Source organism: Dunckerocampus dactyliophorus, chromosome 12, assembly GCF_027744805.1.
Source record: "Dunckerocampus dactyliophorus isolate RoL2022-P2 chromosome 12, RoL_Ddac_1.1, whole genome shotgun sequence".
NCBI lineage: Eukaryota > Metazoa > Chordata > Actinopteri > Syngnathiformes > Syngnathidae > Dunckerocampus > Dunckerocampus dactyliophorus.
Genome location: NC_072830.1, coordinates 23,503,649 through 23,528,290, shown reverse-complemented (window position 1 = coordinate 23,528,290; position 24,642 = coordinate 23,503,649). Strand labels below are relative to the sequence as shown.

General features: G+C 42.9%; 2 protein-coding genes across 2 annotated transcripts in view; both read left to right on the top strand.

Moving 5' to 3' along the window:
• Positions 1–7,527, top strand: part of tlcd2 (TLC domain containing 2) — a 29,992-nt gene extending 22,465 nt beyond the window's left edge. The window contains exon 4 of the mRNA XM_054794620.1: positions 5,461–7,527. Within this exon, the coding sequence (XP_054650595.1) occupies positions 5,461–5,841 (381 nt within the window). The 3' untranslated portion in view covers positions 5,842–7,527. The remainder of the gene's footprint in view (positions 1–5,460) is intronic.
• A 1,496-nt stretch (positions 7,528–9,023) lies between these two features.
• ccdc92ba (coiled-coil domain containing 92Ba) lies at positions 9,024–23,406 on the top strand. Its single transcript, XM_054795182.1, has 5 exons — positions 9,024–9,138; positions 9,564–9,858; positions 9,946–10,203; positions 15,832–15,879; positions 20,606–23,406. Exons 3-5 carry the CDS (start codon positions 10,023–10,025, stop codon positions 21,316–21,318), a joined length of 942 nt encoding a protein of 313 aa, XP_054651157.1. The 5' UTR covers positions 9,024–9,138; positions 9,564–9,858; positions 9,946–10,022; the 3' UTR covers positions 21,319–23,406.
• Positions 23,407–24,642: the final 1,236 nt, after the last annotated feature.

Below are 24,642 nucleotides of genomic sequence, written 5' to 3'. Positions count from 1 at the left end.
AGGAGTCATGAACACTGACCTTAAGTGAGGCAAGTGAGGCCTGCAGTTCTTTGGATGTCGTTGTGGGTTTTTTTGTGACCTCTTGGGTGAGTCATCGCTGCGCTCTTGGGGTCATTTTTGGGACGGTTCACTAATGTTCCATGTTTTCGCTATTTGTGGATAATGGCTCTCACTGTGGTTTGCTGGAGCCCCAAAGCTTTAGAAATGGCTTTATAACCTTTTCCACTTGAACTCAGGTCTAAACCACAGTTAAGTTGTGTTATAACTAGGGGGCAATCACTTCTTCACACAGGGCCATGTAGGTTTGGATTTTTTTTTTCTCCCTTAATCATCAAAAGTTTCATTTAAAAACTGCATTTTGTATTCAGTTGTGTTGTCATTGACTAATTGATTTTTTTTGGATGATCTGAAACCTTTAAGTATGACAAACATGCAAAAAATACGATATCAAGAAGGGGGCAAACACTTTTTCACACCACTGTAGCTGCCTAAGGAATGCAACTACGTAGTTGGTCTGTTTTCAGTGTCTTTAATGCGTGATCATGCTCGATTAAAGTGCCTGATTTGTTTGTAAAATGTCAGGTTCTCGGTGTGGTTAGGACCCCAGATGCAGAGGCTTAGAGTTCGTGTGGTAATTCAGGATTTTTAATGACAAAAAGTGCAAGAGAGAGTAGATCCAAAAACGGAAAACGATGGTGTTGTGGCAAAAATAGAGACAAAAGGCAAATGAAAGTTACACCATGAAGAAAAGTACAAACACTGGAGTTAGCTGGACGGCAGGGAGGCGGCAGGTCCAAATGGGCATGGAACAACGACTGGTAGCAGAAGCACTCGGGTGTGTTGCCAGCAGAGGCGAAACAATGAACCAGCGGCTGCCAGCTGTGGGTAGTCGGCTTAAATGAGTATTGGGTAATTAGCCGCAGGTGTGCCCAGCGTCCCCGCCTCCAGCCCGCTTAAGGTGTAACTGCAACAATACAGGAGAAACAAGCCAGAAGAAGGCAGGTACCACGCAGTGACAACCACAACAACTGGTAGTCACTAGCACATTGTGACAGTAAAAGCTTTCTTAGTTTCTTTGGCACCTTCGGATGACACCAGTTTTCTGACCTCTTCTAACCCTTGAGGCGATAAGTTTGAGAAGAGTTGAGAAGAGTAATCTGTTCACTGGTACGAATGCTGGTTCCATCTCTCTTCTTTCCACTGCCCTCCTTTCTTGAGTAGAGGAAATAATGATACTCCGTGTGGTTGGAGAGGTAGGCTTATTGCAGTGCTCTTCTTCATCGTGGCATCTTAAGACAAAATTTGCAGGCTCCTACTTCAAACCATACCATTTCAACCACACCTGTTTTTGGTGGAACTGACATGATTCAGTGCAGCTGCTCTTTCCATCGAGCTTGCTGTCTTTGGGGTGATGTAACACCTGCCACATGGGGATTCAGCTGACACTAAATTATCCCAAATGTCTGACAGTTCCAGGAGCTGTTGGGGAATTACTGGGATTTCCCCTTTTCTGTTATAGTAAGAAGGAAAGGGGGGGGCCTTTTTTGCTCCATGGATGACTTCCAGGCCTCAGTTTGGCGTACTTTTTGCAGATGAAGTCAGATAAAGTAGTGGCAGTCATGTAAACGTTTCTCCTTAGTCGGTGAATCTTTGGTCTTGAGGTGATCTCCTTTTCTACTATTGCACCATGTTATGGTCCTGATGGCCGCTTTCTATGTGTGTTTTATAACCAAGATTAGTGATTGGCTGCTGACAACATGCACAAACAGCATAACGTGGTCACACCTCCCATCATAAAACTAGGAAGCATTGCAGGCGGTTGCAAATAACAACATACAGTGAGTGGTGTTTTGACCCATTTTTAGAATTTCAGCGTTTGTTTGTGTTTTCGTTCAAGTCTTTTGTTTTTTGCCATAATACACGCAGTATTTTACAGTACTCCAAGCAGGAATTTTTCTTTCCTGTTTGCCTTTTTCATCAAACAAACAAGCATTTTTTCCCATAATGAAATAATGTAAATGATCTATTCCATGGTCAAGCTGTTGCCATCATAAAACCTTTGTTATTGAACGGTTATGAGTAACATTTTAACATTCTTAAGTGTGAAAATAAAACTCAATGCAAACTCCCGAAAATGAGTATAATAGGTCTCCTTTTAATCAAAAAATGTAATGTAATTAATGAAATAAATTAGTTACCGCCATTAACGTGTTATTTTTGACAGCCCTAATTAAAATACTTGAAGAATACGGTGCAAAATCAAAAGAGGATACTGTTAAGTCACAATTAGGAGATTTAAGTACATAAATATTGAGGAAGAACAAAGTAATAAGAGATAAAAGTCATAATGCAGGATAAAGTTGTGCTGTAATTTTACAAGAACAAAGTATCTTTTGACTCGTTGAAATACATTTTACATAATTTTTTTTGTCTTAATTTTAGGATTGTATTCTAGTAATATTACAGCTTTTTTTGTAATATTACAACTTTATTCTTGTCACATTATAATTTCTTTTTTTTTTTGTCATTTTACAATTATGTTTGCTTTTCATTGAGACCCTAATGCTCGTGTCCAGTCCATAGGACTCAAACATAATAGCAAGTGTTAAAAAAAAAAAAAAAAAAAAAAGTACATGCGAAATGAGTTTTGAGGCTTTACTCCATCGGGTTTTTTCAAAATACTAATTAATTTATCAATTAATTACTACGGATTTTTTGTACTCACTGATAATTTACGTCAGCATTATTAACAATTTCTACCGGATTCCCCTACAAAAAAACAACGGGAATCTAGGAAACTTCACCTGCACTGTCCAGTGTCCAGGTATTTATTTCACAGTCACACTGGTTGAATTTTTGGCTAAAAGGTTACTGAATCGTTTCGAATCGTATCATTCTAAATGAACCAATATCGTCCTTGAATCGTATCGGCAACCACAAATCGAATCGTTATTAAAATGAATCATTACACCCCTAATATTGAGTGTTGGGATCTGTCCTCACAGTGCTTGCTTGGCTTGTCTCTGGTACGAGAGCTTCCCCACGTTCTCAAAACATTCATGTTAGCTTCATTGGGGACTCCAAATTGTCATTGGTGTGAATGTGAGTTTGTCAATATGTGTCCTGTGATTGGTGACCATTCCAGGGCTGGGATAAGGCTGCGGTTCACCCGTGGCCCTAACGAGGATAAGAGATAAAGACAATGACTGGGTTTTGAAACATAAGACAAACGAATGGCTCCAGTGGAGCAAATCAATGTTATTTGGATTTGTGTAACCATTTGGCGAGAAGTGACATTGCAACAAACACAAGTTGTCACTATGATGAGTCACTTTTCCTCACATGGCGTTGACTGACCTGGGTCAGAGTGTCACATGGCTGGTCGTTGTATCCCAGAGGACATCAGGTGACCTGACATGAAGCAGCTGAGCAGGAAGTGATGGTTAAGATAACCCAGTCACAGTACAGTCACTGTGCTGCAGGTCTCGTGATGAACTGACTTTTTTGGAACTACTTAAAAGTCAGGATTGGACCCAAGAAGCGTGGCGTCACGCTCATGTTTGTTCACTTTGAGTGGGAATGAGGCTGTGGAATGTCATTGACACAATGTGTAAATTAACGAGGTAACTGCAAACCTTATGCTGTACTTACAATACTCCCATTACATGGAATCACTGTGCTGTGGTTGAGGCTTTTGTGCCTTTTTGATGCTGCCACCTTGTGGTCAAGTAGTGTTAGCTATCGCACTTTTGTTTGAAGTAGAGGAGGACGATACTGCACATTTTGGTATCGATACCGCCAATACCGCCACTGATACAGATACTTTTTACATAACATTTTTCAAGCTCATTGAACGATTTTGCAAGTTTGCTTTGAATTTGTTAAGCATGATTATTGTACCAATGGAAACACAGGACAAAGATGTTAAGGCAGCATTTTTATCAGCGTACTTGTTTGTCAACAAATCAACATTACTGTGTATAAATACAACATTATGAGAAGACGGTGCAACAATATTGACAAAATAATACAATTCTTCCCTTTTATTACATACAGTTGTTCAAATAAAATAAAGTCAATAGTTAAAATGGATAAACAAAAGCAAAAACTACTATTGGCTGTCAAAGCCCTCCTGTGTCCAAGAATGTATTCCTTAAGTTTGTAAACAAGAGAACACTATGAATAGAGCAATATCAACAATGTAACTACATGAACAACAAGATGTCCAGGGGTGTCCAAAGTGCAGCCCGGGGGCCATTTTCGGCCCACAACTCGGCATATTGTAAAAATAATGTATTATTAAGTATTATCGGCTATGAGACTATTTTGCTTTGTCTGTTATAACAAGCTAATATGTGCATGTTTAGTTCAAACAGCTCCGCATACATCAGTGGTTCTCAATTACCTTCTGTCATGCTCATGCTGGGGGACAGAAATGTTTTGCCCCCCTCCGATTTGAATAGTATTGAGAAACTGAAACCAGCGAAATGCAACAAAATGGAGAGCAGTGAAGCATGCAAGCGTATTCAAGAGTCGATTTTTCCTCATAAAAATCAAATCCAATGAACAAATCCAGTTAATCCGTTCCAGATAATTATACTTTTACATGCAGAAAACACCAATAAATGATGAATGAAAATGATAAATGTAAATGAACATTTAACATGAGGGGGGGGGGGGGGGGGGGGGGGGGGGGACATACCATTGTACTTTGCTACGAGTTCTTTCTTGAATTCAACAGTGTTTCCCACCTTCTTTATCAAAGTGCTGGCACTTGCAATTTTCTTCGGCCCCAGGGTGGGTTATTTGAAGTCATACTCAATTTAAAGGAAAACTGCACCATTTTTGGAATTTTGCCCATCATCCACAATCCTGTGCCGCACGGTGGTCTAGTGGTTAGCATGTTGGCCACACAGTCACAGTCTGGAGATCGTGAAGATCTGGGTTCGATTCTCCCCTGGGCATTTCTGTGTGGAGTTTGCAGGTTCTCCCCGTGCCTGCGTGGCTTTTCTCCGGGTACTCCGGGTTTCCTCCCACATTCCAAAAACATGCATGTTAGGTTAACTGGCAACTCTAAATTGCCCATAGGTATGAATGTGAGTGTGAATGGTTGTCTATATGTGCCTTGCGATTGGCTGGCGACCAGTCCAGGGTGTACCCCGCCTGTCGCCCGAAGTCAGCTAATGAGGAGAAGCAGTAAAAAAAGCAGTATAAAAAATGGATGGATGAATCCACAATCAATTTGGAACATGCGTACACTGAAGTACATCATGTCTTGAGAGGTATGCTGAGGTATGTGCTGATATTATGCAAAATGGCATTGAACTTGCATATTTTTCCTGAAAATGTACAACTTGGAATTGGAGGCATTAACTTTCCAGGCTCCACTGTAATAAGTAAGCATGTCAGAAAGTGAGTGTATTTCATTCTAACAGGGTTCCTCTCTGTCTCTCACTGTAGGTGATCACCTGTTTCGGCCTGTCGGTAGTGACACAACGCTACATTGGTTTTGCCGTGGTGGCCCTGTTGGTGGAGATCAACTCTGTGTTCCTCCACCTCAGGCAGATTCTGCGCATGGCCAACCTGCCAGCGTGCACCGCCTACCGTGTCAACAGCATGATCAACCTGGGCACCTACGTGGTGTTCCGCATCAACACCCTGGCCTGGATGACTCGCTGGCTGGTGCTCAACAGGGACAAGGTGCCCCTCATGTCCTACACGCTGGGCAGCGTGGGCCTGGCCATCATGACGGCCATGAACATTGTCCTGTTCTACCGCCTGCTCAGGACCGACTTCCTGAAGAGCAGCACTCGAGAGGCTAAGAAGGAGAAAGAAACGTAGAGAGAAGAAGATTAGTATCAGTCCTTTTCCTGTGGGTTGGATTTGGTACATTTTGCTTTTGTTTTTTTGTCAACCTAATGCAACATGTGCCCTCTGTGCAAATGAGGCTCGACTAATACTACACTTTTGACCCACTCTGTTTTGTGGTGTGTGCACAGCCCACACACACCTTCTCTCGTTCACTTCATGCTATTGCTGTATATCCTGGGATATATCACCACCCAATGAATTAATTAATCAAATTGAAATAATAATGCAGAGGTGATTTTTGTGTCATATTTAAAAAAAAATAAAATAAAATTAAAAAAAAGCTGTTAACTTAAAACCACCTGCTACCTCAAAAAGCTTAAACACTTCACAGCCTCTTGAAACACACTTGCAATAAAATCCAACCAATCCTCCTCACGCGATGATAAGAAAAGGGTGATTTTACTGATTTTATTTGGCTCATATACAGAAAATCCTCGACATCTTTCAGTATTGATAGTGTAATATAGTCAAATAAGCTGTCCTTTTTTCAAATAGATGCCTCCACTGTGTTTATGAGAACACTAGAAATCTGTGAAATAGCCTGAAATAGATTTTGCCTCGACATCTATTGGCCTTTAGAGGACAGCACACTCCTCAGCTATCACATCAGTGACTTAAAAACGGACAAGATCAGCACAAGTGGCTTTACCTTACAAAGCATTGTGTGTGTGTGTGTGTGTGTGTGTGTGGGTGGCTCTGTAGCATCCTGTCGCGATCTGCCTCAGAGATGTGTGACTACTGCAAACCGTCACGCTCAACACAGACATCTGTATTGATAGTTTTGCTGTTTTTCTTGTCTTGGTGGTTCAATTGTGCACATTTGTAATTTATTTGTACTAACTGAAGTGTTCGATTAAAGATGTACTGATTGTGTAATGACTTTCCCACATTTGAAGCGAAGGTTTATTTGATTTTTGTTGTCGTTTCCCCAGCTAATATTTTTCGTAATTATTTTTGGCCTTAAATGAACCTTTCGTTGGGCATAATCACAGGACTTGTACACGAATGAATGCAGTCATTGGTGTGGCGATCAATATACTGTTGTACTAGCAAAATGTAGGCAGCTTACTGTACCTTTGCATCAGTGAAGGCGAGTGTGATGTGAGCAGGGGTGCCGTCGGGCATTCTGGGCCCCATGAAAAAAAAATCACATTGGTGCCCACCCAGAGCAGCTGTTGTCACCACGTCTCTCTTTTTTTTTGGCGGGGGCCCTTGGAATTGCCCTAACTTTCCCCGCTCTACAGCGCCCCTGGATGGAAGTATCATCTTGCAACTACTAGATGTTGTGCCTGGAGGAATGTCAGTGAATGTGATGAGTGGTTTGCAAAGCGGTGACGACTTCTTATTGCCACAACACCTTACATGTTCCATCATACACAATGTATCATTTCAGTGGAAGTGACTTAGGAACTTGTAAGTGTTTTTGGTCCCAAGTCGTGTATATTGATGAATATTAAAAGTCAAAATAGTGAATAGTGAGGGTGTCGTGAAGCACAATGCCTGAGGACAACGTCAGCTTTCCTTCAGCGGCAAAATTGTAACAAGCCTTTGTCTTCAGTGTATCACTTCTTGTTTTGTCACAGATTATTTTGTATTTCATGGTCCAATTTCTATGTTTAGAAAGTAACATTTGTTTCATGTGACAATAAAGTTATAATACAGTACTTCTAGATGTTGTTTCTTCTTGTCCATAAACAATATGCTGTATCGACAAGTATTTGTCCAAAATGTCTTGGTAAAATGAAGAATTAAGATTCAGGATGAAAATATGAGGTCTAATCCAACTTGACTAATGAATTAAGATAATGTCCATATAGCAGAGGTGTGGACTCGAGTCATACGACATGGACACGAGCCACAATTTTGATGACTTTGGACTCGACAATATCATCAAAGACTTGCAATTTGACTTGGACTTTGCCATCAGCGACTCGGGATTTGACTCCGATTTTAATCTAATGATTTAAATACTTGATTTTTTTCAGTGAATGCGTTGAGTACAATTCAAAGTATTCAACTAACGTGATTGTTGTTATGTAATTTCCAGCAAGACAACATCTTTTCATATTGAATCCGCCATATTGAATGCATCCATTAAGGACCAGCTTTGACCATGTTCCGACAGAGGCGGCGGACGTTGAGTCTGAATGGGCCATATTATCGAGGCGTCTGATTGGAGCTGTGGTCGTAAAGTGGTTGGTGCCTGTCGTGGCGATAATCCCAGAACCCGTTGGTGGACACCAGTGGTGAGGGATGTCATCAAGATGAAGGAGGAGTCCTATCGGGCCTTTTTGGTCCATGGGACTCTGAAGGCAGCTGACAGGTACCAGCAGGCCAAGCGGTCTGCTGAGGAAAACAGACATGAGAAGAGTTCAGGGAATCACTTCCAGGCTTCAAAGAGATTCTGGACCAGCATCTGCCGTCTCAGGAGGGGGAAGCCGTGCACAATCAACACTGTGTATGGTGGGGATGGTGTGCTGCTGAACTTGACTTGAGATGTTGTGGAGCGGTGGAAGGAAGACTTCCCTCCTCAATCCCACCGACACGTCTTCTAATGAGGAAGCAGAGCTTGGGGACTCCACGGTGGGTTCTCCTATCTCTGGGGCTGAGGTTGTCAAAAGCTCCTCGGTGGCAGGGCCCCAGGGGTGGATGAGATCCGCCCTGGATGCTGTGGGCATGTCTTGCTTGACACGACACTGCAGCAATGGACATCGGGGGCGGTGGCTCTGGATTGGCAGACGAGGATGGTGGTTTAGAGGGTGTGTTCCAACTATCGTGGGATCACACATCTCAGCCTTCCTTCCTCTATTCAGGAGTTCTGGAGAAGAGGAACCCCCGGATAGTTGATTCTCAGATTCAATTCAGGAGAAGCAGTGTGGTTTTTGTCCTGGTCGTGGAACTGTGGACCAACTCTACACTCTTGGCAGTTTTCCCCAGCCAGACTACTGTACATGTGTTTTGTGGACTTGGCATTTGACTGTGTTCCTCAAGGAATTCTGTGGGGAGTACTCCGGGAATATGGGGTACTAGACCACCTAACTCAGGCTGTTTGTTCCCTGTATGACAGAGTGTCAGAGTTTGCAATAAGGATCCGTTCATACGATGCTATTAATTGTGTACTTAATTTATTCAATAGAATTATTTGATTATATAATTCAGAGGTTTCGATTTGATTGTGATGTAGTACCAGGACTGACCTGCAAGAGGGAGCAATGGGCTTCAGACTAATGAAAAAGAACGAGATGAAGAACTAGCGGTTAGCTTATGGTAAGTTACGGTGGCACTTTCTCGCCAACTGTTGCCCTTATCATTACAATTGTGGTAAGGTTTATAAGACAAATTATATAAATATAATGCGTATTTTCCCCAAATAACCCAGTTGTTTGTCTATTTCTGACGCTGCTTGAGAAGCACTATGAGCTTCTGTCACTATTATTTGTTTGCTTCCGGCTTCTGCAGTCAGCTCGCTTCCTGATTGGCTATTGATTCCTTTCACGTGACAGTGGCTCCTCGCCGTTGATCCCTGCACACAACAGCGTCAAAAATGCGGTTTTATTATTTTATCCATTTCGGGAAATTAGCTTGTCACAGTCCGGTAACCTGCAATAAAATATGCATAGTCAGTCATAAATCGGCTGTGCTACGATCATCTCGCGTGATCTCAACACGGTGTTTTGTTGTCCTCCCACCAGCCAATCACTCCAGCCAGCCATCCACCGCTACTCGACGCTTCACTCAGTGGGGTCGATCCAGGAGGATGTTGCGCACTTTCCGAGGTGGGCTTAGCGTAGGGCCACCGAAATGAAGCAACCCTTGTGTGCGATGAAGAGGAGCCATGTTCAGTTCCAGTGAGAAGACGTCACTAGCGGCTTCAGATGAGCACTTTAAATCGTCAGTCACACTGGAGCTGCATGGAGGCGGCAGCCTGCAAGATTTACCGTGGATAACAGCATGTCTGTGAGCCTTGGAGTCTCCTTTCTCCCAAAGGTATGTATTAAAAAACGGTTGTGATGTCTTATTAGCCTGCTGCACCCAATGCAATCACCATTCATGGTTTTTATTCCCCAATGACAGCATCAACTTCTCTGTGGCGACATATTTCAACCCGTGCCGTTGATAGGGAAGGAGGGTGCACAGCCATACTACAATGTATGTCCCATCCTTTTGACGACCTGCTTCCTGTGAGTGCACACCCAGCCATGGCTGATGACAGCAGCGTGGCCCGGCAGCTGGAGAGTGTGGAGAGGAGCGTGGTGTTCCTCAGGCAGGAGCACCTGACTTTGCTCCATGGGCTCCACCTGGAGATTCTCTCCTTGCAGAGACGATGCTCAGGTAAGCACGGCTAATGTGTCCCTAGTGTGTCCGTTTTGAATATGTATACGAATGAAACCTTTCCAATCAAACGACATCCTGAAAGTCATCCCTCTCATCAGGCAACGTTGGATTTCTGTATCGAACATGATCAAGCTACTAAAGCTCCTCAGTGAAACTGAAAATTGCCACATGAGGTCACAAGTACAATATACATACAGTAAATGTTGTACATGTTCCATCTCAGAAATGATTCAAGGTGATGAATCTTCCTTTGGCGCTGCTTTAAATTAGTCGTTTAAGCTGTATTAATCAGCATGGAAGCCTCCCGCTTACCTCTTTCTATTGCACGAGGACACTTTTGAGGGAGAGTGACAACTTCATCACCCTTTTTTAATTAGTGTGTGTTTTTTTTCATAATAATTATGGTGTTCCTCTCCAAGTGGCTGCCAGGCTCTTAATCGTTCCTTTAGCATGTCTCCAGCATGGATCAATGTCTCACACGATGACTAAATGGTGATGTCATGCTATAATTCCGGGACGTGATGCCATCATTTCCTCTCTAGCTGCTACGAGTGGATATATTGCCCATTTAATCATGTCAGTTCCACACATGCACTTAAACAGATAAATGCGTGGGACCGTTATTGAACCTTGAATGAAAAACTTGAAGGTCATCATGTTTAATCCACACATGACATGCTGTAGCTTTAGTAATCCATATCAATGGGGATGGCGCTTGATACACAGGCAAGCCTGCGAGGGGGGTGGTGTGTGTGTGTGTGTGAGCGAGATGGCTTAGAGCCAATGTCAGCATTTGTTTAGAAAACACACTCCTCCATCACGTGTGCACCTTAATATTGCATTTTATTTGTTTTTCAGACTTTCTTGTGAAGAACTCTTTTACACACAAACATGATAATCCTCAAAAGGCAGTACCAGCCTCCTCGGAGATGTCCTGCCTAAAACACTTAACTGATTTACTGCGCTGGAAGTCCATCCAAAACAATTGGACGGCACTGGCAGCACTATAAAACAGTGCTCGGGTCAGCATGTTCTCCTTTATGACCACCTGACTGCGACTTGAAGGGATTTGTTTACCAGCAGCGGTGGTAGTGTGTGATTTGGACTCAGTATTTGTCTCTTTACATTAGTATTCTCTGGTTAATTGGCGGCTCTAAATTGTCCATAGCTATGAATGTGCGTGTAAATGGTTGTTTGTCTACATGTGCCCTGTGATTGGCTGGCGACCAGTCCAGGGTATACCCCGCCTCTCGCCCAAAGTCAGCTGGGATAGGCTCCAGCATGCCCCTGAGACCCTAGAGGATAAGCGGCATAGAAAATGGATGGATGGATGGATGGATGGATGGATTAGTGTTGGCGACGTACTGTATAAATGGGTTGATTTGAGCTTGTAAAGGTCAGCTTGCCTGAAGAGCTTATGACATGCATCTGAGTGCCTGCTTTGCTGTATTCTTCTGTCATGGACATGTACCATTTTATATCCTTGGACAAACAAGCTATTCATTTGGCATTCCTTTGACATGGAGATATAGATAGAGAATCTATGTTAGGGATTACTTGGGTATGTTATCACATCTTTCCGCCAAGTGGTCCAGTTCTCATGAGGGATGAGTGAGTACACCACTATCTGTATCTGTATCTGTTCACCCATATAAATGATCTGTATTGTATCTGTACTCGGAGTGGGCGTGGGTTAACTGGAAAAGGGTGGGTCTTAAATCGGTACATTATTTTAAGTCTGAAGTTGACATGGATTGATCAGAAGTTGCTATATTTATTGTTTATAATTCAGCTGTACAGTATGTGTACTGTGTATGTGTGTAAGTGATCTGTAAGACTTAATTAATTCATTATTTTTTAATGATCTGTGTGAAGTTGGTGATTCATGCAAACATCCAGTGATGGCAAACAGGGAAATAATCAGTCAGCCTTGTTCACTGTATTTTTCTCAGAAGCACCGCGTTCAGCACTACGAGCAAAGTTTTCCAACTGCCTTTATTGCACCAGCCAAATTAGAGGCAAGCAGACAAAAAAAACACCAGCAGTGATGCAACACGAGCCGTTTCTTGTCAAATGCACCACGTACGTAACAAAACAAGTCTACCAAGTAACTTTAGATACGAGCTGAGCTGAGGAAAACCTAAGAAAAAAACCCCGTCCGGAGTGGAGGCAGTGACCAACGCGACATGAGCCATTTTCAACGCTGTCTTGTCAAATGCACCGCGCATTCCTCTCTCTGGCTGTAGGGAGTCTGTCTAGGGAGGGGCAGTTGCTGTGCATCTGATGCAGCTGGGGAGAGTCTTGTTATTTTACAATAATAATAATATAATGACTTGGGGTGAAAAAGTGGAAAGGAAAATATAGCTCCATATGACCAATTGGTCATTAACAAGAATATTGCACAACACAGCATCAACAGAACCAATGTTGTAACAGCGGTAAGGAGCAAACTGCTCAGCCAGCATTAATAGCGCTGATAAGTCCATTGTACACAACAGTACAACAAGTGTAACATGCACGAGATTCACACCGACAGCTGATGGAGCAACCGACATTTCAAAGCGCATGCAGAGGTAGATAGGATGCTAACCACTCATGATGCTTCAAATGCAGCCACTGCCATATGGTAGAGTTAATAAAACCTACACCAGGAAGTTACCTTGCCTTTGTAGACCGAATGTTCTCATTTGCACCTAAATGTATTGGATTCCTCCGTGGCCAAACAACAAAGACAGGCCTCAACGCTGATCAGCACATAACCACATGTTAGAATTTCTATCTAAAAATAAAGACAGGTTGGGGTTCTTCCTCAGGGGCACCTTGGCTGTGCCTCGTAAATGAACTGGCACCTCTCCAGGAATCTATCCCATTTTCCCTTCACCGGTGTGCCCCACGTACACCCTCTAGTCGTTCCTCACAGACTGATGTCTCCTTCTATCTCCTTCATTTCTTCCTTCTCTCCCTACTTCCATATTCTTCCCTTCTCCACTTCCAGCTGCATGTGAGACTACTGCAGTGCAACAAAGAATGGGCGTGACACAGAGATTGTCATCGAGGAGAAAGCCTCCACTCTTTCTCTTACGCAACATGCATTTACATTTATTTCCATTTACTGATCACATGCATGAAACTCACTGTCGTTCTAATAAAGGCAGAATTGTTGATACGGCTCTTGTAATGGATCATGCAGGTGTATCTTATCATGAGTGCACTGTTATACATGAGTTAAGGTTTAGTGTTGTTCAAAAAACTGTTTCTTCAGCTTTGAAGTAGGAGGGCGCAGTCATTTAGAATTACAGGCTCCTGAGAGCCGCTTAAGGCACCTTCTTAGAAATACACCAAGTCTCTCTCTCACACACACACACACACACACACACACACACACACACGCACACACACACACACACACACACACACAATGCTACAGAGACTAATGATCTTTGTGGCTAACAACGCAGTGTAATATGCTTCTTTAATCCATGGTAATTCTCAAAGGCACAGAGTTTTAGTCTCTGTATTTGGTGAGCATCAGATATAATCCAGCCAAAAGTGTCCCAGATGTTGACAGGATGAAATATGGATAAGCCGGAGAGAAATTGTCAGTTACAATCGTGGTTTTAATCCAAAGTGACTCTGTCCTATTTAGCTTTTTAGTTCGACCTATCAGTTTTGAATTTGGATGGACGTGGGCCTTATGGTGCAGCAGTAAGACCAGTGTTTCCCAACCGTTATTTAGCCAAAGCACATATTGTTGTACATTAGAGAAATCTCACAGCACACCACCAAATAAAAATGTCATAAAAAGTATATATAGTGTACCTCGCTCTATCGCAGTTCACCTTTCACGCTGTAATAAAACATTTTTCATTACAGCGTATAAACGCTGTTCCAGGGCGAAGCCTCAATATTGAGGTCCACAGAAAACCCACCAACACAGACCAGCACGTGCACTTTGACTCCCATCCCCCACTAGAGCAGTGGTCCCCAGCCTTTTTTGACCCACGAACCGGCTTGTGTTCCCACAAATCTTACAAAAATTTAGAGCAATCTAACTTATCTTACTTATCATGTATTGTACACCATCCACCAGTTCAAGTTCCAGCCAAGTTTTTCCAGAGAGATTATTACATCGCTGCTTGACGTGTGTGGTAAAAGGCAGTGTGCTAGCATGAATTAACTTGAGACAAATGTGCACATTAGCACTCAATAAGTCATCAAAACTTACCTTTATGCATTCCCACATATTATCAGCATTTGACACCAAATATGAGGTGAAAGAAAAATGGTAAAAATACTGTAGTAGTCTATCTGTGTGGCATGAGATAAAGTTAGCACACGCACAATGGACATGCGTCAAGTGAGACGGATGTAACAGAGAGAATCCGGCCACTTTTCAAAATAAAACATAAAAAAAAAATGAAATCATGGAAATTATTTTTTCTTTCTGTGCGGCCCGGTACCAAGTGACCCACGGCCCGGTAACGCGCCCATTGGGGCCCCATTGGGGGTTGGGGATCCCTGCACTAGAACACAAGCTACAGGACCTTCGAGAACAGAGCAGGAAAGATCCCACCATCGAACGAGGAAGACAGAAGGAGGAGACACACATCAGGAAAGCTCTTTTCGAACTGGCTATCCTAACTGGGCTTTTTGTCAAATTCGCCAGGAGGAGGAGGGCCACTACACCTGAGTCTGAGGATAGAAACGGGAGACAAAATGTGTGTCTGGTTTGTCCAAGAAACACAGAAGGACTTTCTCCAAACATAACCGATGGATTTCAGATCCTCTAACAGTCTCAGACAAAAGCTGGTTCATCCCCAGGACAAATTCTCCAGAAGCAAACTCAGTAATGCTGTTTCTGCTGTGCAGTGTAGTGAGGACTCCAATGACCTCTACACTGGAGAGCTCAAACAAACCTTACACAAACGCATGGCACAACATAGGAGGGCAGTTTCTTTGGGCCCTATTTAACTGCGTCTCAATAAACATGTGGAGCCACCCTCTCCCTCAAACTACAGTCTTCTTTCTTATATTATTTTTCTATATTTCACAACATCAGTAGTTCATTTGCTCCGAAGACGTTCCTTTGTGGACAATGATGTCCAAATTTGGGAAAGGGAGGACTACTGGTGTGAAAAAGGTGTCAAAGAATGCATTTACGTCACCATCATCTATCGTCTGCTTACAACAATGTCCTGACATCTCCCTCAAAAATGATCTCATTCCACGAGAAGAGTTGCAATTAACGAGTTGTTTTGCTTCCAGGAAGGTGAACCAAGTATTGTTGTGCAGGACGGTTGTTCACCAGCCACACGGGGCTACGGTAACAACAACCCCAATGTGACCATCCCCAGGGGGCACACCCACCAAGGACATAAACAGGGAAGGTCCACACCTAAAATTTTAAAACCGGAGAAGCCTTTTTGATGGAAGGTGTGAAATGTCTTCAACAAACAAGCGCGGTCCAGTTGCCTCGATTCAACCTCTGATACAACGTGTGACGCATGATTCCTGACTTTAACGGGTCATTCCAGCTCAAAAGTGATGCTCTAACATAATTTTATGTGATTCTCCCTATTTTACCTTTCCTCAACTCCCGTTTTTTTGTGTTTTTTTTCCCCCCAGAGTTGACAAATGAGCTGAAGGTGAAGCCTCCGGGTAGAAGCCAAATAGGTATGTTAAAAAGTATAGTCTCCTTTTTTTGCATGCAAACCTCCAAATACATTTTGTAATATGTAAATATTGCGTCTTCTTCAGCTTTTCAACATACAGTCCCCATTCTAGCACCCCCACCCCTCACCACACACACACACCATTGCAGCATCAGCAACACGCCTGCCGCTACTGTCCTCCCCATCCCCCTGGGGACACATCTCTTTCAGGCTTCTCTATCTGATGACAAAGCATACACAAAGCCCTCCCTTTTCTTTTCACATATACTTAGTACATCTATTTTAATGGCTTGATGGGAGCCAAGACAGCAAATGGCTTTATTAGAGCAACGACACAGTCTCCTCCTGGCACACGCAATCTGAATGCTTTCATTATTGTGTCTACATGACACCATGCGGAGATGTGCACCATTTTAAAGGGTCAAGAGGCAGTGAGGCCAGCGTAGCTACATTAGTTAGCCATTAGAGCCATCTCTTTTACCGAGACAGTTTATGTGCCAATCCATCAGAAGAATCTGCTCTGCTCCCGCCATGGCAAATTGATCCGTCCTCTTTTTTTTTTTTTGTTCCTCTCATCTCCCTTTGTGGTCCCGTGGGGGGTGTCTGTTTACAACACTGAGAGAGAGATAGCAAGATGCAAAGAAAGGGGAGGTATAGAGGAGAATGATGAAGGGAAAAGAAAGGAGACAGACAGGGCGGAGGTGATATAAAGATCACATTATGTAGTCTATAGTTGGCATATGAGCTGGGTGTGGTGAGGATGGCTGGCAGAGGACCTTTCCCGGAATACAAAAGAGGAAGGAAAACAAGGAATATAACCGACAACTCCATTAAACCTTAGGTATTGAAACTCATACAAGAATGCATCCTTTTGCTGCAAATGCAATTGGAGCACAAACGTTTTAACTGATGCAAGTATGGAAGGGAAAAGAGAAATGTGTTTGCAAATGTGTAGGAATATGAACTTCCCAATCAGTTCAGTGCAGTGGCCGTCTGCAGCTACTAGTATATGAACCCGACAAAGCCTGAGCAATGGCTCCTGGGATCCCCAACACCTTCGGCAATATGACAGTGATGTCATTTACAACTTCAACGTAAGTAGGACACAAACGTACAAGCCAGATACAATATACAGTGGTGGGAAAAAGTGTTTGGCCCCTTCTTGATTTCTTATTGTTTTGCATGTTTGTCACACTTAAATGTTTCATATCATCAAAAACATTTAAATATTAGTCAATGACAACACAACCGAACACAAAATGCAGTTTTAAATGAAACGTTGTATTGTTAAGGGAAGAAAAAAAATCCAAACCTACTTGAAAAAGTGATTTCCCCTTAAACCTAATAAGTGGTTGGGCCACCCTTAGCAGCAACAACTGCAATCAAGCGTTTGCGATAACTTGCAATGAGTCTCTTACAGCGCTGTGGAGGAATTTTGGCCCACTCAACTTTGCAGAATTGTGGTCATTCAACCACATTGGAGGGTTTTCCAGCATGAAGTGCCTTTTTAAGGTCACGCCATCTCAAAAGGATTGAGGTCAGGACTTTGACTAGGCCACTCCAAAGTCTTCATTTTGTTTTTCTTCAGCCATTCAGAGGTGTGTTTTGGATCATTGTCCGGCTGCAGAACCCAAGTTGGTTTCAGCTTGAGGTCCCGAACAGGGCAACAAGGGGGACAATCACTTTTTCACACAGGGCCATGTAGGCTTGGATTTTTTCCCCTCCCTTAATAATAAAAAGGCTCATTTAAAAACTGCATTTTGTGTTCAGTTGTGTTGTCATTGACTAATATTTACATTTGTTTGAAGATCTGAAACATTTAAGTGTGACAAACATGCAAAAAAATAAGAAATCAGGAAGGAGGCAAACACTTTTTCACACCATTGTAGGTCTAATACAGTCAAACCTCGGTTATCATACGCCCCGATTTTTACATGATTTTGTTTTTATCGAACATTTTACCTCAAATTTTCCCTCGTTTTCTGTGCAGTATTGCGCATAACAAACTAGTCCGTTTGCCCCGTATTATTGTATTATGTGAAATCGACTGCCCAAAGAAAGCACCGTGTGCATCGCTGACTCACTGTCTCATTTTTTATTGAGTGTGACTTCTACATAACCTACCATGGGGCCAAATTAAGTTGCGAGTGCCAGCAATATGATATCAAAGGTAAGAAACACGATTGAATTCAGTCTTGCCGGAGTGTAGTGGAGGTCCGCATCAACAATAAGTTCCATTCATTCATCATTTAGAATTATTTTGCACTGTTTTCTAAATGAAAACAATAAAATGCATTTTTGGGTTAATATGTCCTGGTGTCTGGAATGGATTAATTAGATTTACATTGTTTCCTCTGTGGGGGAAAACAAAAAAACCTCGGTTTCTGTACATTTCCGTTTGAATTTTGGAATGAAAGAATACTAAAATATTTACTTCTGCTTCCGACAAGCTAGAGATCAAGTGACCCCCTCTTCCATTTCTGAGGTCAGAGGTCACTATTGTTGTTTAATGAGCTTGAAGACAAGGCTTTCCGTTAGCACACTAAACACCATACAGTATTACAGTATTACATTTACAGTATTACAGTATTACATTTAAATGTGGATTCCAGGCTTTTAGCGATTCTCCTTGAGGGATGACCAACCCTCTCCCCACCCTCGGGATTTTCTGCCTCCAGCAAATGTGACCTATTTGTGGTGGTGAGCCATCAGCACTGGCCTCAAAGGATGTAATCTCTTCCTTAGGCCAGCTTGTGCTCAGTCAGCCCCGAGGCCCGCCTCTGACTCTGCTCTTTGCATGCAGACTCCTTCCCGTCCTCATCCTCTCCCTCTCTGGAGAGTTGAACTGCAATGAAAGGATACAAAGCAAAAAGAATGTGCTGTGTTCAGCTTTAAATTCACGTAGAATGGATGCACTCTTATCTCTTGGGACAATATGTATCAGAACTGACTGGAGGGTGGATGAAATTTAGCCAAGTGGGTGCCATCCAAAATAGATTGGGAGTTGTGCCTTTTTAAAATGTTATTTGTAGCTGTTGGCGCCTGATAAGCACACACATTAAGATGTGCAGAATTGTGTGGGCATGTACAATACTACTGCAGTGGTTCTCATTTATTTTCTGTCATGCCCTCTAGGGGGCAGATTTTTTTTATTTTTTTTACATACCCGCTGATTTGTAATACCATTGAGAACTTGTTAGTTATTTTGTGTTTTATTTCTACAAACATCTGCAGGAGTTGTTGGCATTGGCATCGTTCGGGCAGGACTAAAGACACAAAGAGACATTTTTAGGAGTACAGACATCCCTCGCTACACTGGACACTGGGTGTCACTAGTAACACCCACCAGACAGACTTGCTGGCACCACCATTGTTCAAGCATGAATAAGGATGCAAACAGACCTGCCAACTTTGAAGACATTTTATGAGTATAGTCCCCGTTGCCTTTCACAACCCCCTCCCCCAGTGGGAGAAATAAGTATTTGACCCCTTGCTGACCCCCTTGCCCATTTACAACGGTGTATAATTTTAATGAGGTTCATTTTGACAGTGAGAGACTGAATATCGCCAAAACAGTGGAATTACACATTCTGTATTTTAGCAATTTATTTGCATATTTTTTGGTCAAAAGTAAGTATTTGACCCCTTGGACAAAAAGTATCTTCATATTTTGTAGAAAAGGAGATGTTTTTGTAGTTGGTGACAAGGTTTGTGCACACTTCGGCGGGGATGTTGGCCCAGACAGCCTCCAAATCATTCAGGTTCCGAGGCTGTCACCTGGCAACCCGAAATGTAAGGTCCCTCCAGAGATTTTCAGTTGGATTCAGGTCTGGAGACTGGCTGGGCCGCTCCAGAACGTTGATGTACTGCTTCTTCAGGCACTCTTTTGTTGCTTTGGCAGTGTGTTTAGGGTCGCCGTTGTGGTTGAAACATCCATCCTCGACCCATCGAAGCTCTCTCACTGAGGCAAGGAGCTGTTGGTCTCTAATCCCATCCTCACCTCAATGCGATGGAGTTGTCCCATCCCCTTGGATAAAAAGCACCCCCAGAGCTAATGTTGCGATCACCATGCTTGACGGTAGGTGGATGGTGTTCTTTGCCCTCCAAACACAGGGAGCTGAGCCCAGAAAGTTCTATTTTGGTCTCATCTGACCACATCACCTTCTTCCAGGCCTCTTCTGAGTCGTCCAGGTGGTCAGTGGCAAACATTAGGCGGGCCTGCACATGTGTCTTCTTGAGCAGGGGGACTTTGCGTGTGCTGCAGGATTTCAATCTATGATGGCATTGGGTTTTCCCAACCATTTCTTTTGTAACTGTGGTGAGCATGACAGAAAATAATTGAGAACCGCTGAGTTACCTGAAGACTCGAAATCGTCCATAAGTGTGAATGGTAGTTTGTCTGTGTAACGAATGCCAGCTAGTGTAGCTGTGGGATCGTACGTTAAGTAAACCTCACCCTCCAACATCTTAAGGGCCGCACAGGTCAGTGGGTTGAAAGCCTGGGCTTTTCGCCCACTATCACTCTACTTGTTCGGAGGGGGTGTGTGGTCGCAGGATTGAGCCCAGCCAGTATGCAGGGCTGGACCGTGGAGGATGACCACTCTTCAGTCTATATATCGTTTTTTTTTTTTATATATATATATCGTTAATGCTGTAATTATATGGGACGTTTACATACCTAAACCGCAAAGAGGGTGGAGCATTAATTGGTCTTTCCCTATGTTTAGAAATACAGGAGGAAGAGGAGCTCCTGGAGGCCCGCTGCAGGGATGTAGAGGACCGTCTGGCCGAGCAGGACTGCACCATAGGAGAGATACGCAAGGAGCTGAGTCACAAAGGCGCTCTGGTGGGAGCCCTTCGAGCCAATCTGAAGGAAAAAGAGCGCCACTTCCTGGACGAGCTGAAACGGCGCAGCCACTGCTCCACCGTCCTGAACACAGAGCTGCAGAAACAAACCGAGGCGGCCGCGTACCTCTCGTTCCAGCTGCACGCCGCCAAGCAGAAGCTGCAGCATCAGCGGCTGCAGCAGAGACAGGCGTTCCTGTGCAGAGCCTCCAGTCAAGGTCCCCAGTACGTTGCCGAGCACATCCCCCCGCAGTTGCCCTCAGGAGCCTCACCTGCCTCTCCTGTAGTTAAACCCAAGCGTAAGAGCACGAGAGCCTCCTCCAGGGAGGAGCGCGCCCGTGAATGTGTGCCCATAGAGAAAGTGACAGGCCCCGCAGAGCCCGCCGCCATGCCGGACCCCGCTCTCTTCCTTCACCCCTGGAGGCTCAGAGTGCGTTCCAGGCAATCTCTGACACAGAGACAACCTCCAATCCGTGTGGAACAAGGGGATGAAGAGGAATCTGGTGACCAAAGTGCAGTGAAGCCACAGGAACTTGCAGCCAGACTGGTATCTTCAGCTGCAGCGCCCCCTGCTGCTGAGACAAAGGCAGAGTAGCAAAAACCTTACTTTTAGCTTCCGTCTACACTGTTATTATTGCTCTTCTGCACCTTGACTGAATTGACTGATTTTAGCTACGTAATTACACCTTTTTAAAAATACCATAAACTACAAACCGACAAAACTCAGAACCTGTCACTTTAAATGAGTCAGTGTTTGAATCAACGAGAAGGATGTGTTTACACGGCCGTCGTTCTTACACTGCGGGGGCCTTATTCGAAAGCAATCTCTTTTTCCATTAATTTTGGAAAGCTCTTTTCGCCAGGCCCTGACCAATTGTGACCTTTCAAGGTGAACCGTAATCAGCAGCTCCAGCGCCTGCACTGTGTTAGCATGACCTCTGACGAGAGTCGTGGCTGAAAATATCTGCTGAGATGTGTGCGTCCAACGGCAGATCAGAAATGTTAAAGCCATGACCACTGCATCCATATTACGTCATACCAAAACATGATTTAGATGTCCAGGAGACGTCTTTACTAAAAATCTTCTTTAACCAGTCCACTCTAATGATTCAACTCATTAAATGTTTGGATTTTTAACACACGCCACACTTATATGCAATATTATACACATTTTGTAGAATACGCACTGTAAAATGTCAAACATATCCCATTAAAAGCCTCACACATCCTCAAACAAACACTTCTTACAACGCATTTTAAGACAAGTTTGCATATTTTGAATAGAAATGCCAAGTTTTCCGCAGCAGTAGTTAGCATGTGTCTACATAATGTGTGTGTTTGATACATCAATTGCTTTGTATAAACAGCTGCTCAGTGGTTATTCAGGTGTGACTCAGTGTCCTAAACACAAACGCAACTACAGCAACTTTGCTTGGGGGGGTGGGAGGACGTCCTTTTTATTTCCGTCTCAGGAACAATGGAGATCTGCTAGTTGCTTTCACTTAAGAAGCTGAACGGTTGCATTGTCATTGTTTTCGTTTGTTATTTTTTTAATGTATTTATTATTTAAGTAATCATATATTTACAGTATTTTTTGTTATCTTTTATTCTTTATTTAATTTAGGTACAGTATAATTTAATATTGTTTTATACATCCAGAGCTCCATTGTAAAGTTAGCATTGTAAAAGAACAAAAGATGTCATCGCGAATTTGGTTTCCGATGTTGTGATGCTCATCCAAACTGCATCACATCTCCTCTTGAGAGGACAGTAGCGTCATGTGTTGTCTTCAGTGAAGCAATATATTTATATCTGTGTACTGACGGCTATTCCAAAACATTTTAAGTGTTAAAATGTATTTATATTTCATTGCTGTCTATTTTGCTTGAGCTGTTAAATAGGCGCAGTTCGCTGACGGCTTAACATGGAGGGAATGATGACATGCTGCAGAAGTGGTAGCATTAAACATGTTATGCAACACGTGACTGCCCGCTAAAACCATTTTCTTATTGTATTCTTTGAGCAAACAAAAAGGGACTGTGCACTATTCTTTGAAGGATAAAATCACTGCTTTGTCTTTCCTTATACACTTTTGACAGCAGGAGTTGTGAATTAAGACTGTTACAATCGCTAGGCGCCATCCAAAAATGAAACGTCAGGTAGATTAAAGCTGTTGTCGCACTAAATGTCCCGCGTTCAGGATTTATACTGTATTATACTGTATTCAGCTCTCAGCTCTTGTTTTGTCTGTGCTCACAGTATGGATGCAACAAGCCAAAGAGAGCCTCTTTTAAAGTGATGACAGACTTTCACAATTCTTTTTTTTTTATAGCTTTGAGACTATAATCCTCAATTTACTACTTTTAAAAAGTATATGGCAATACATCCCCACGCCATCATTATTCCCTCCCCCAGCCTGAGAAAATGTCTTCCATCGTTATAAGAACCCTGAAGCATCATCTACGTCTTCTTGAAGTAAATAACTGTTGTCAACACCATAAAGCATCTCACATTTGAAGTCATTTGATGTGTGGTCTCCACCATGAACCACATATGAGAGGATTTTCCTGTATGTAGGCCTACTTGGGTGAGTAGAGGATATTGATTGATAGCTGCATCATCTGTGTGAGCTTCCCATAGTGTTGCACTGTAAACATGATTGGAATAAAAACCAATACCTTTCTCTGTGTGTTTTTTATGCTTTATTCTACACTCATTCGACACTTCTGTAGGCAGAATTACTATTGCAACAACACATCAGTAGAGTACAACTAACCTGTCTCACGACCCAGCTCACGGTTCCCTATTGGTGGGTGAACTATCTAACGCAGGGGTGGGCAAACTACCGCCCGGTGGCCACAACCGGCCCGCCAGTTGCTCCGGAAAAAAGGGACACAAGCACATATAACCGAGTGTATGATACTTTTACAGATAAAATGAGACAAATAATTCGAGGTGGACTGTTAGAATTATAAGCTTAAACTTGCGTGCGTGTATGAAATATATGGTCTGGCCCCCTGGCCAATTTTGTTAACTTAATGCGGCCCTCGAGTCAAAAAGTTCGCCCACCCCTGGTCTAACGCTTGGTGAATTTTGCTTCACAATGATAGGAAGAGCCGACGTCGAAGGATCAAAAAGCAACCCTCTATGAATGCTTGGCTGGCACAAGCCAGTTTTTCCTGTGGGAACCTTTCTGACACCTGCTGCTTGAAACCATTCAAAAAAGATTAAGATTTTTACATGACTGATAAAATACCAACCATATAAGTAGTGTTTCATATGAATATTTCAAACTGAAGTATTTTTTTTAAAAGATTGACTCTTAAAGTGGAATAAAAACAGATTTAATATATTTCCATTTTATGTCCTTTGGAACTCGAGCGAGAGTTTTTGTAAGCAGGTAGTCCTTGAAATGTATTTTATGAAAATTATTTTAGTTTTGCTTACATCAAAACATGTTACACGTGGAGACTTTTAATCATACCTTGTAAACATACCTTTATTTGAGGGTTAAAAAAACAAATTATAATCCATGTTTCAGTCTGAAGTGGATTGAAAATATTCATATACAATATATACTGTATATGTTTTTTTTGGTGGTTGACAATATTTTTCAATTAGGAGCCAATGTGTGAGGCTCATTCCAAAAACATGCAGGTGAGGTTAATTGGTGACTGTAAATTGTCCATAGGTATGAATGTGAAAGTGAATGGTTGTTTGTTTATATGTGCCCTGCGATTGGCTGGCGACCAGTCCGGGGTGTACCCTGCCTGTCGCCCGAGGTCAGCTGGGATAGCCTCCAGCATGCCCCCGCGACCCTAGTGAGGATAAGCGGTATAGAAAATAGATGGATGTGTGAGGCTATGTTAAGGACCTCTTAAGGTCTATGCAGAGCAAGAACAAAACTACTAAAATAAAT

Bases quoted from the DNA above. Each gene is read 5' to 3' on its own strand.
- ccdc92ba (XM_054795182.1), top strand. From the start codon at position 10,023: ATGTCCCATCCTTTTGACGACCTGCTTCCTGTGAGTGCACACCCAGCC. The intron at 10,204-15,831 runs GTAAGCACGGCT...TTTTCCCCCCAG, and splicing joins CTTGCAGAGACGATGCTCAG to AGTTGACAAATGAGCTGAAG. The intron at 15,880-20,605 runs GTATGTTAAAAA...CCCTATGTTTAG, and splicing joins TCCGGGTAGAAGCCAAATAG to AAATACAGGAGGAAGAGGAG.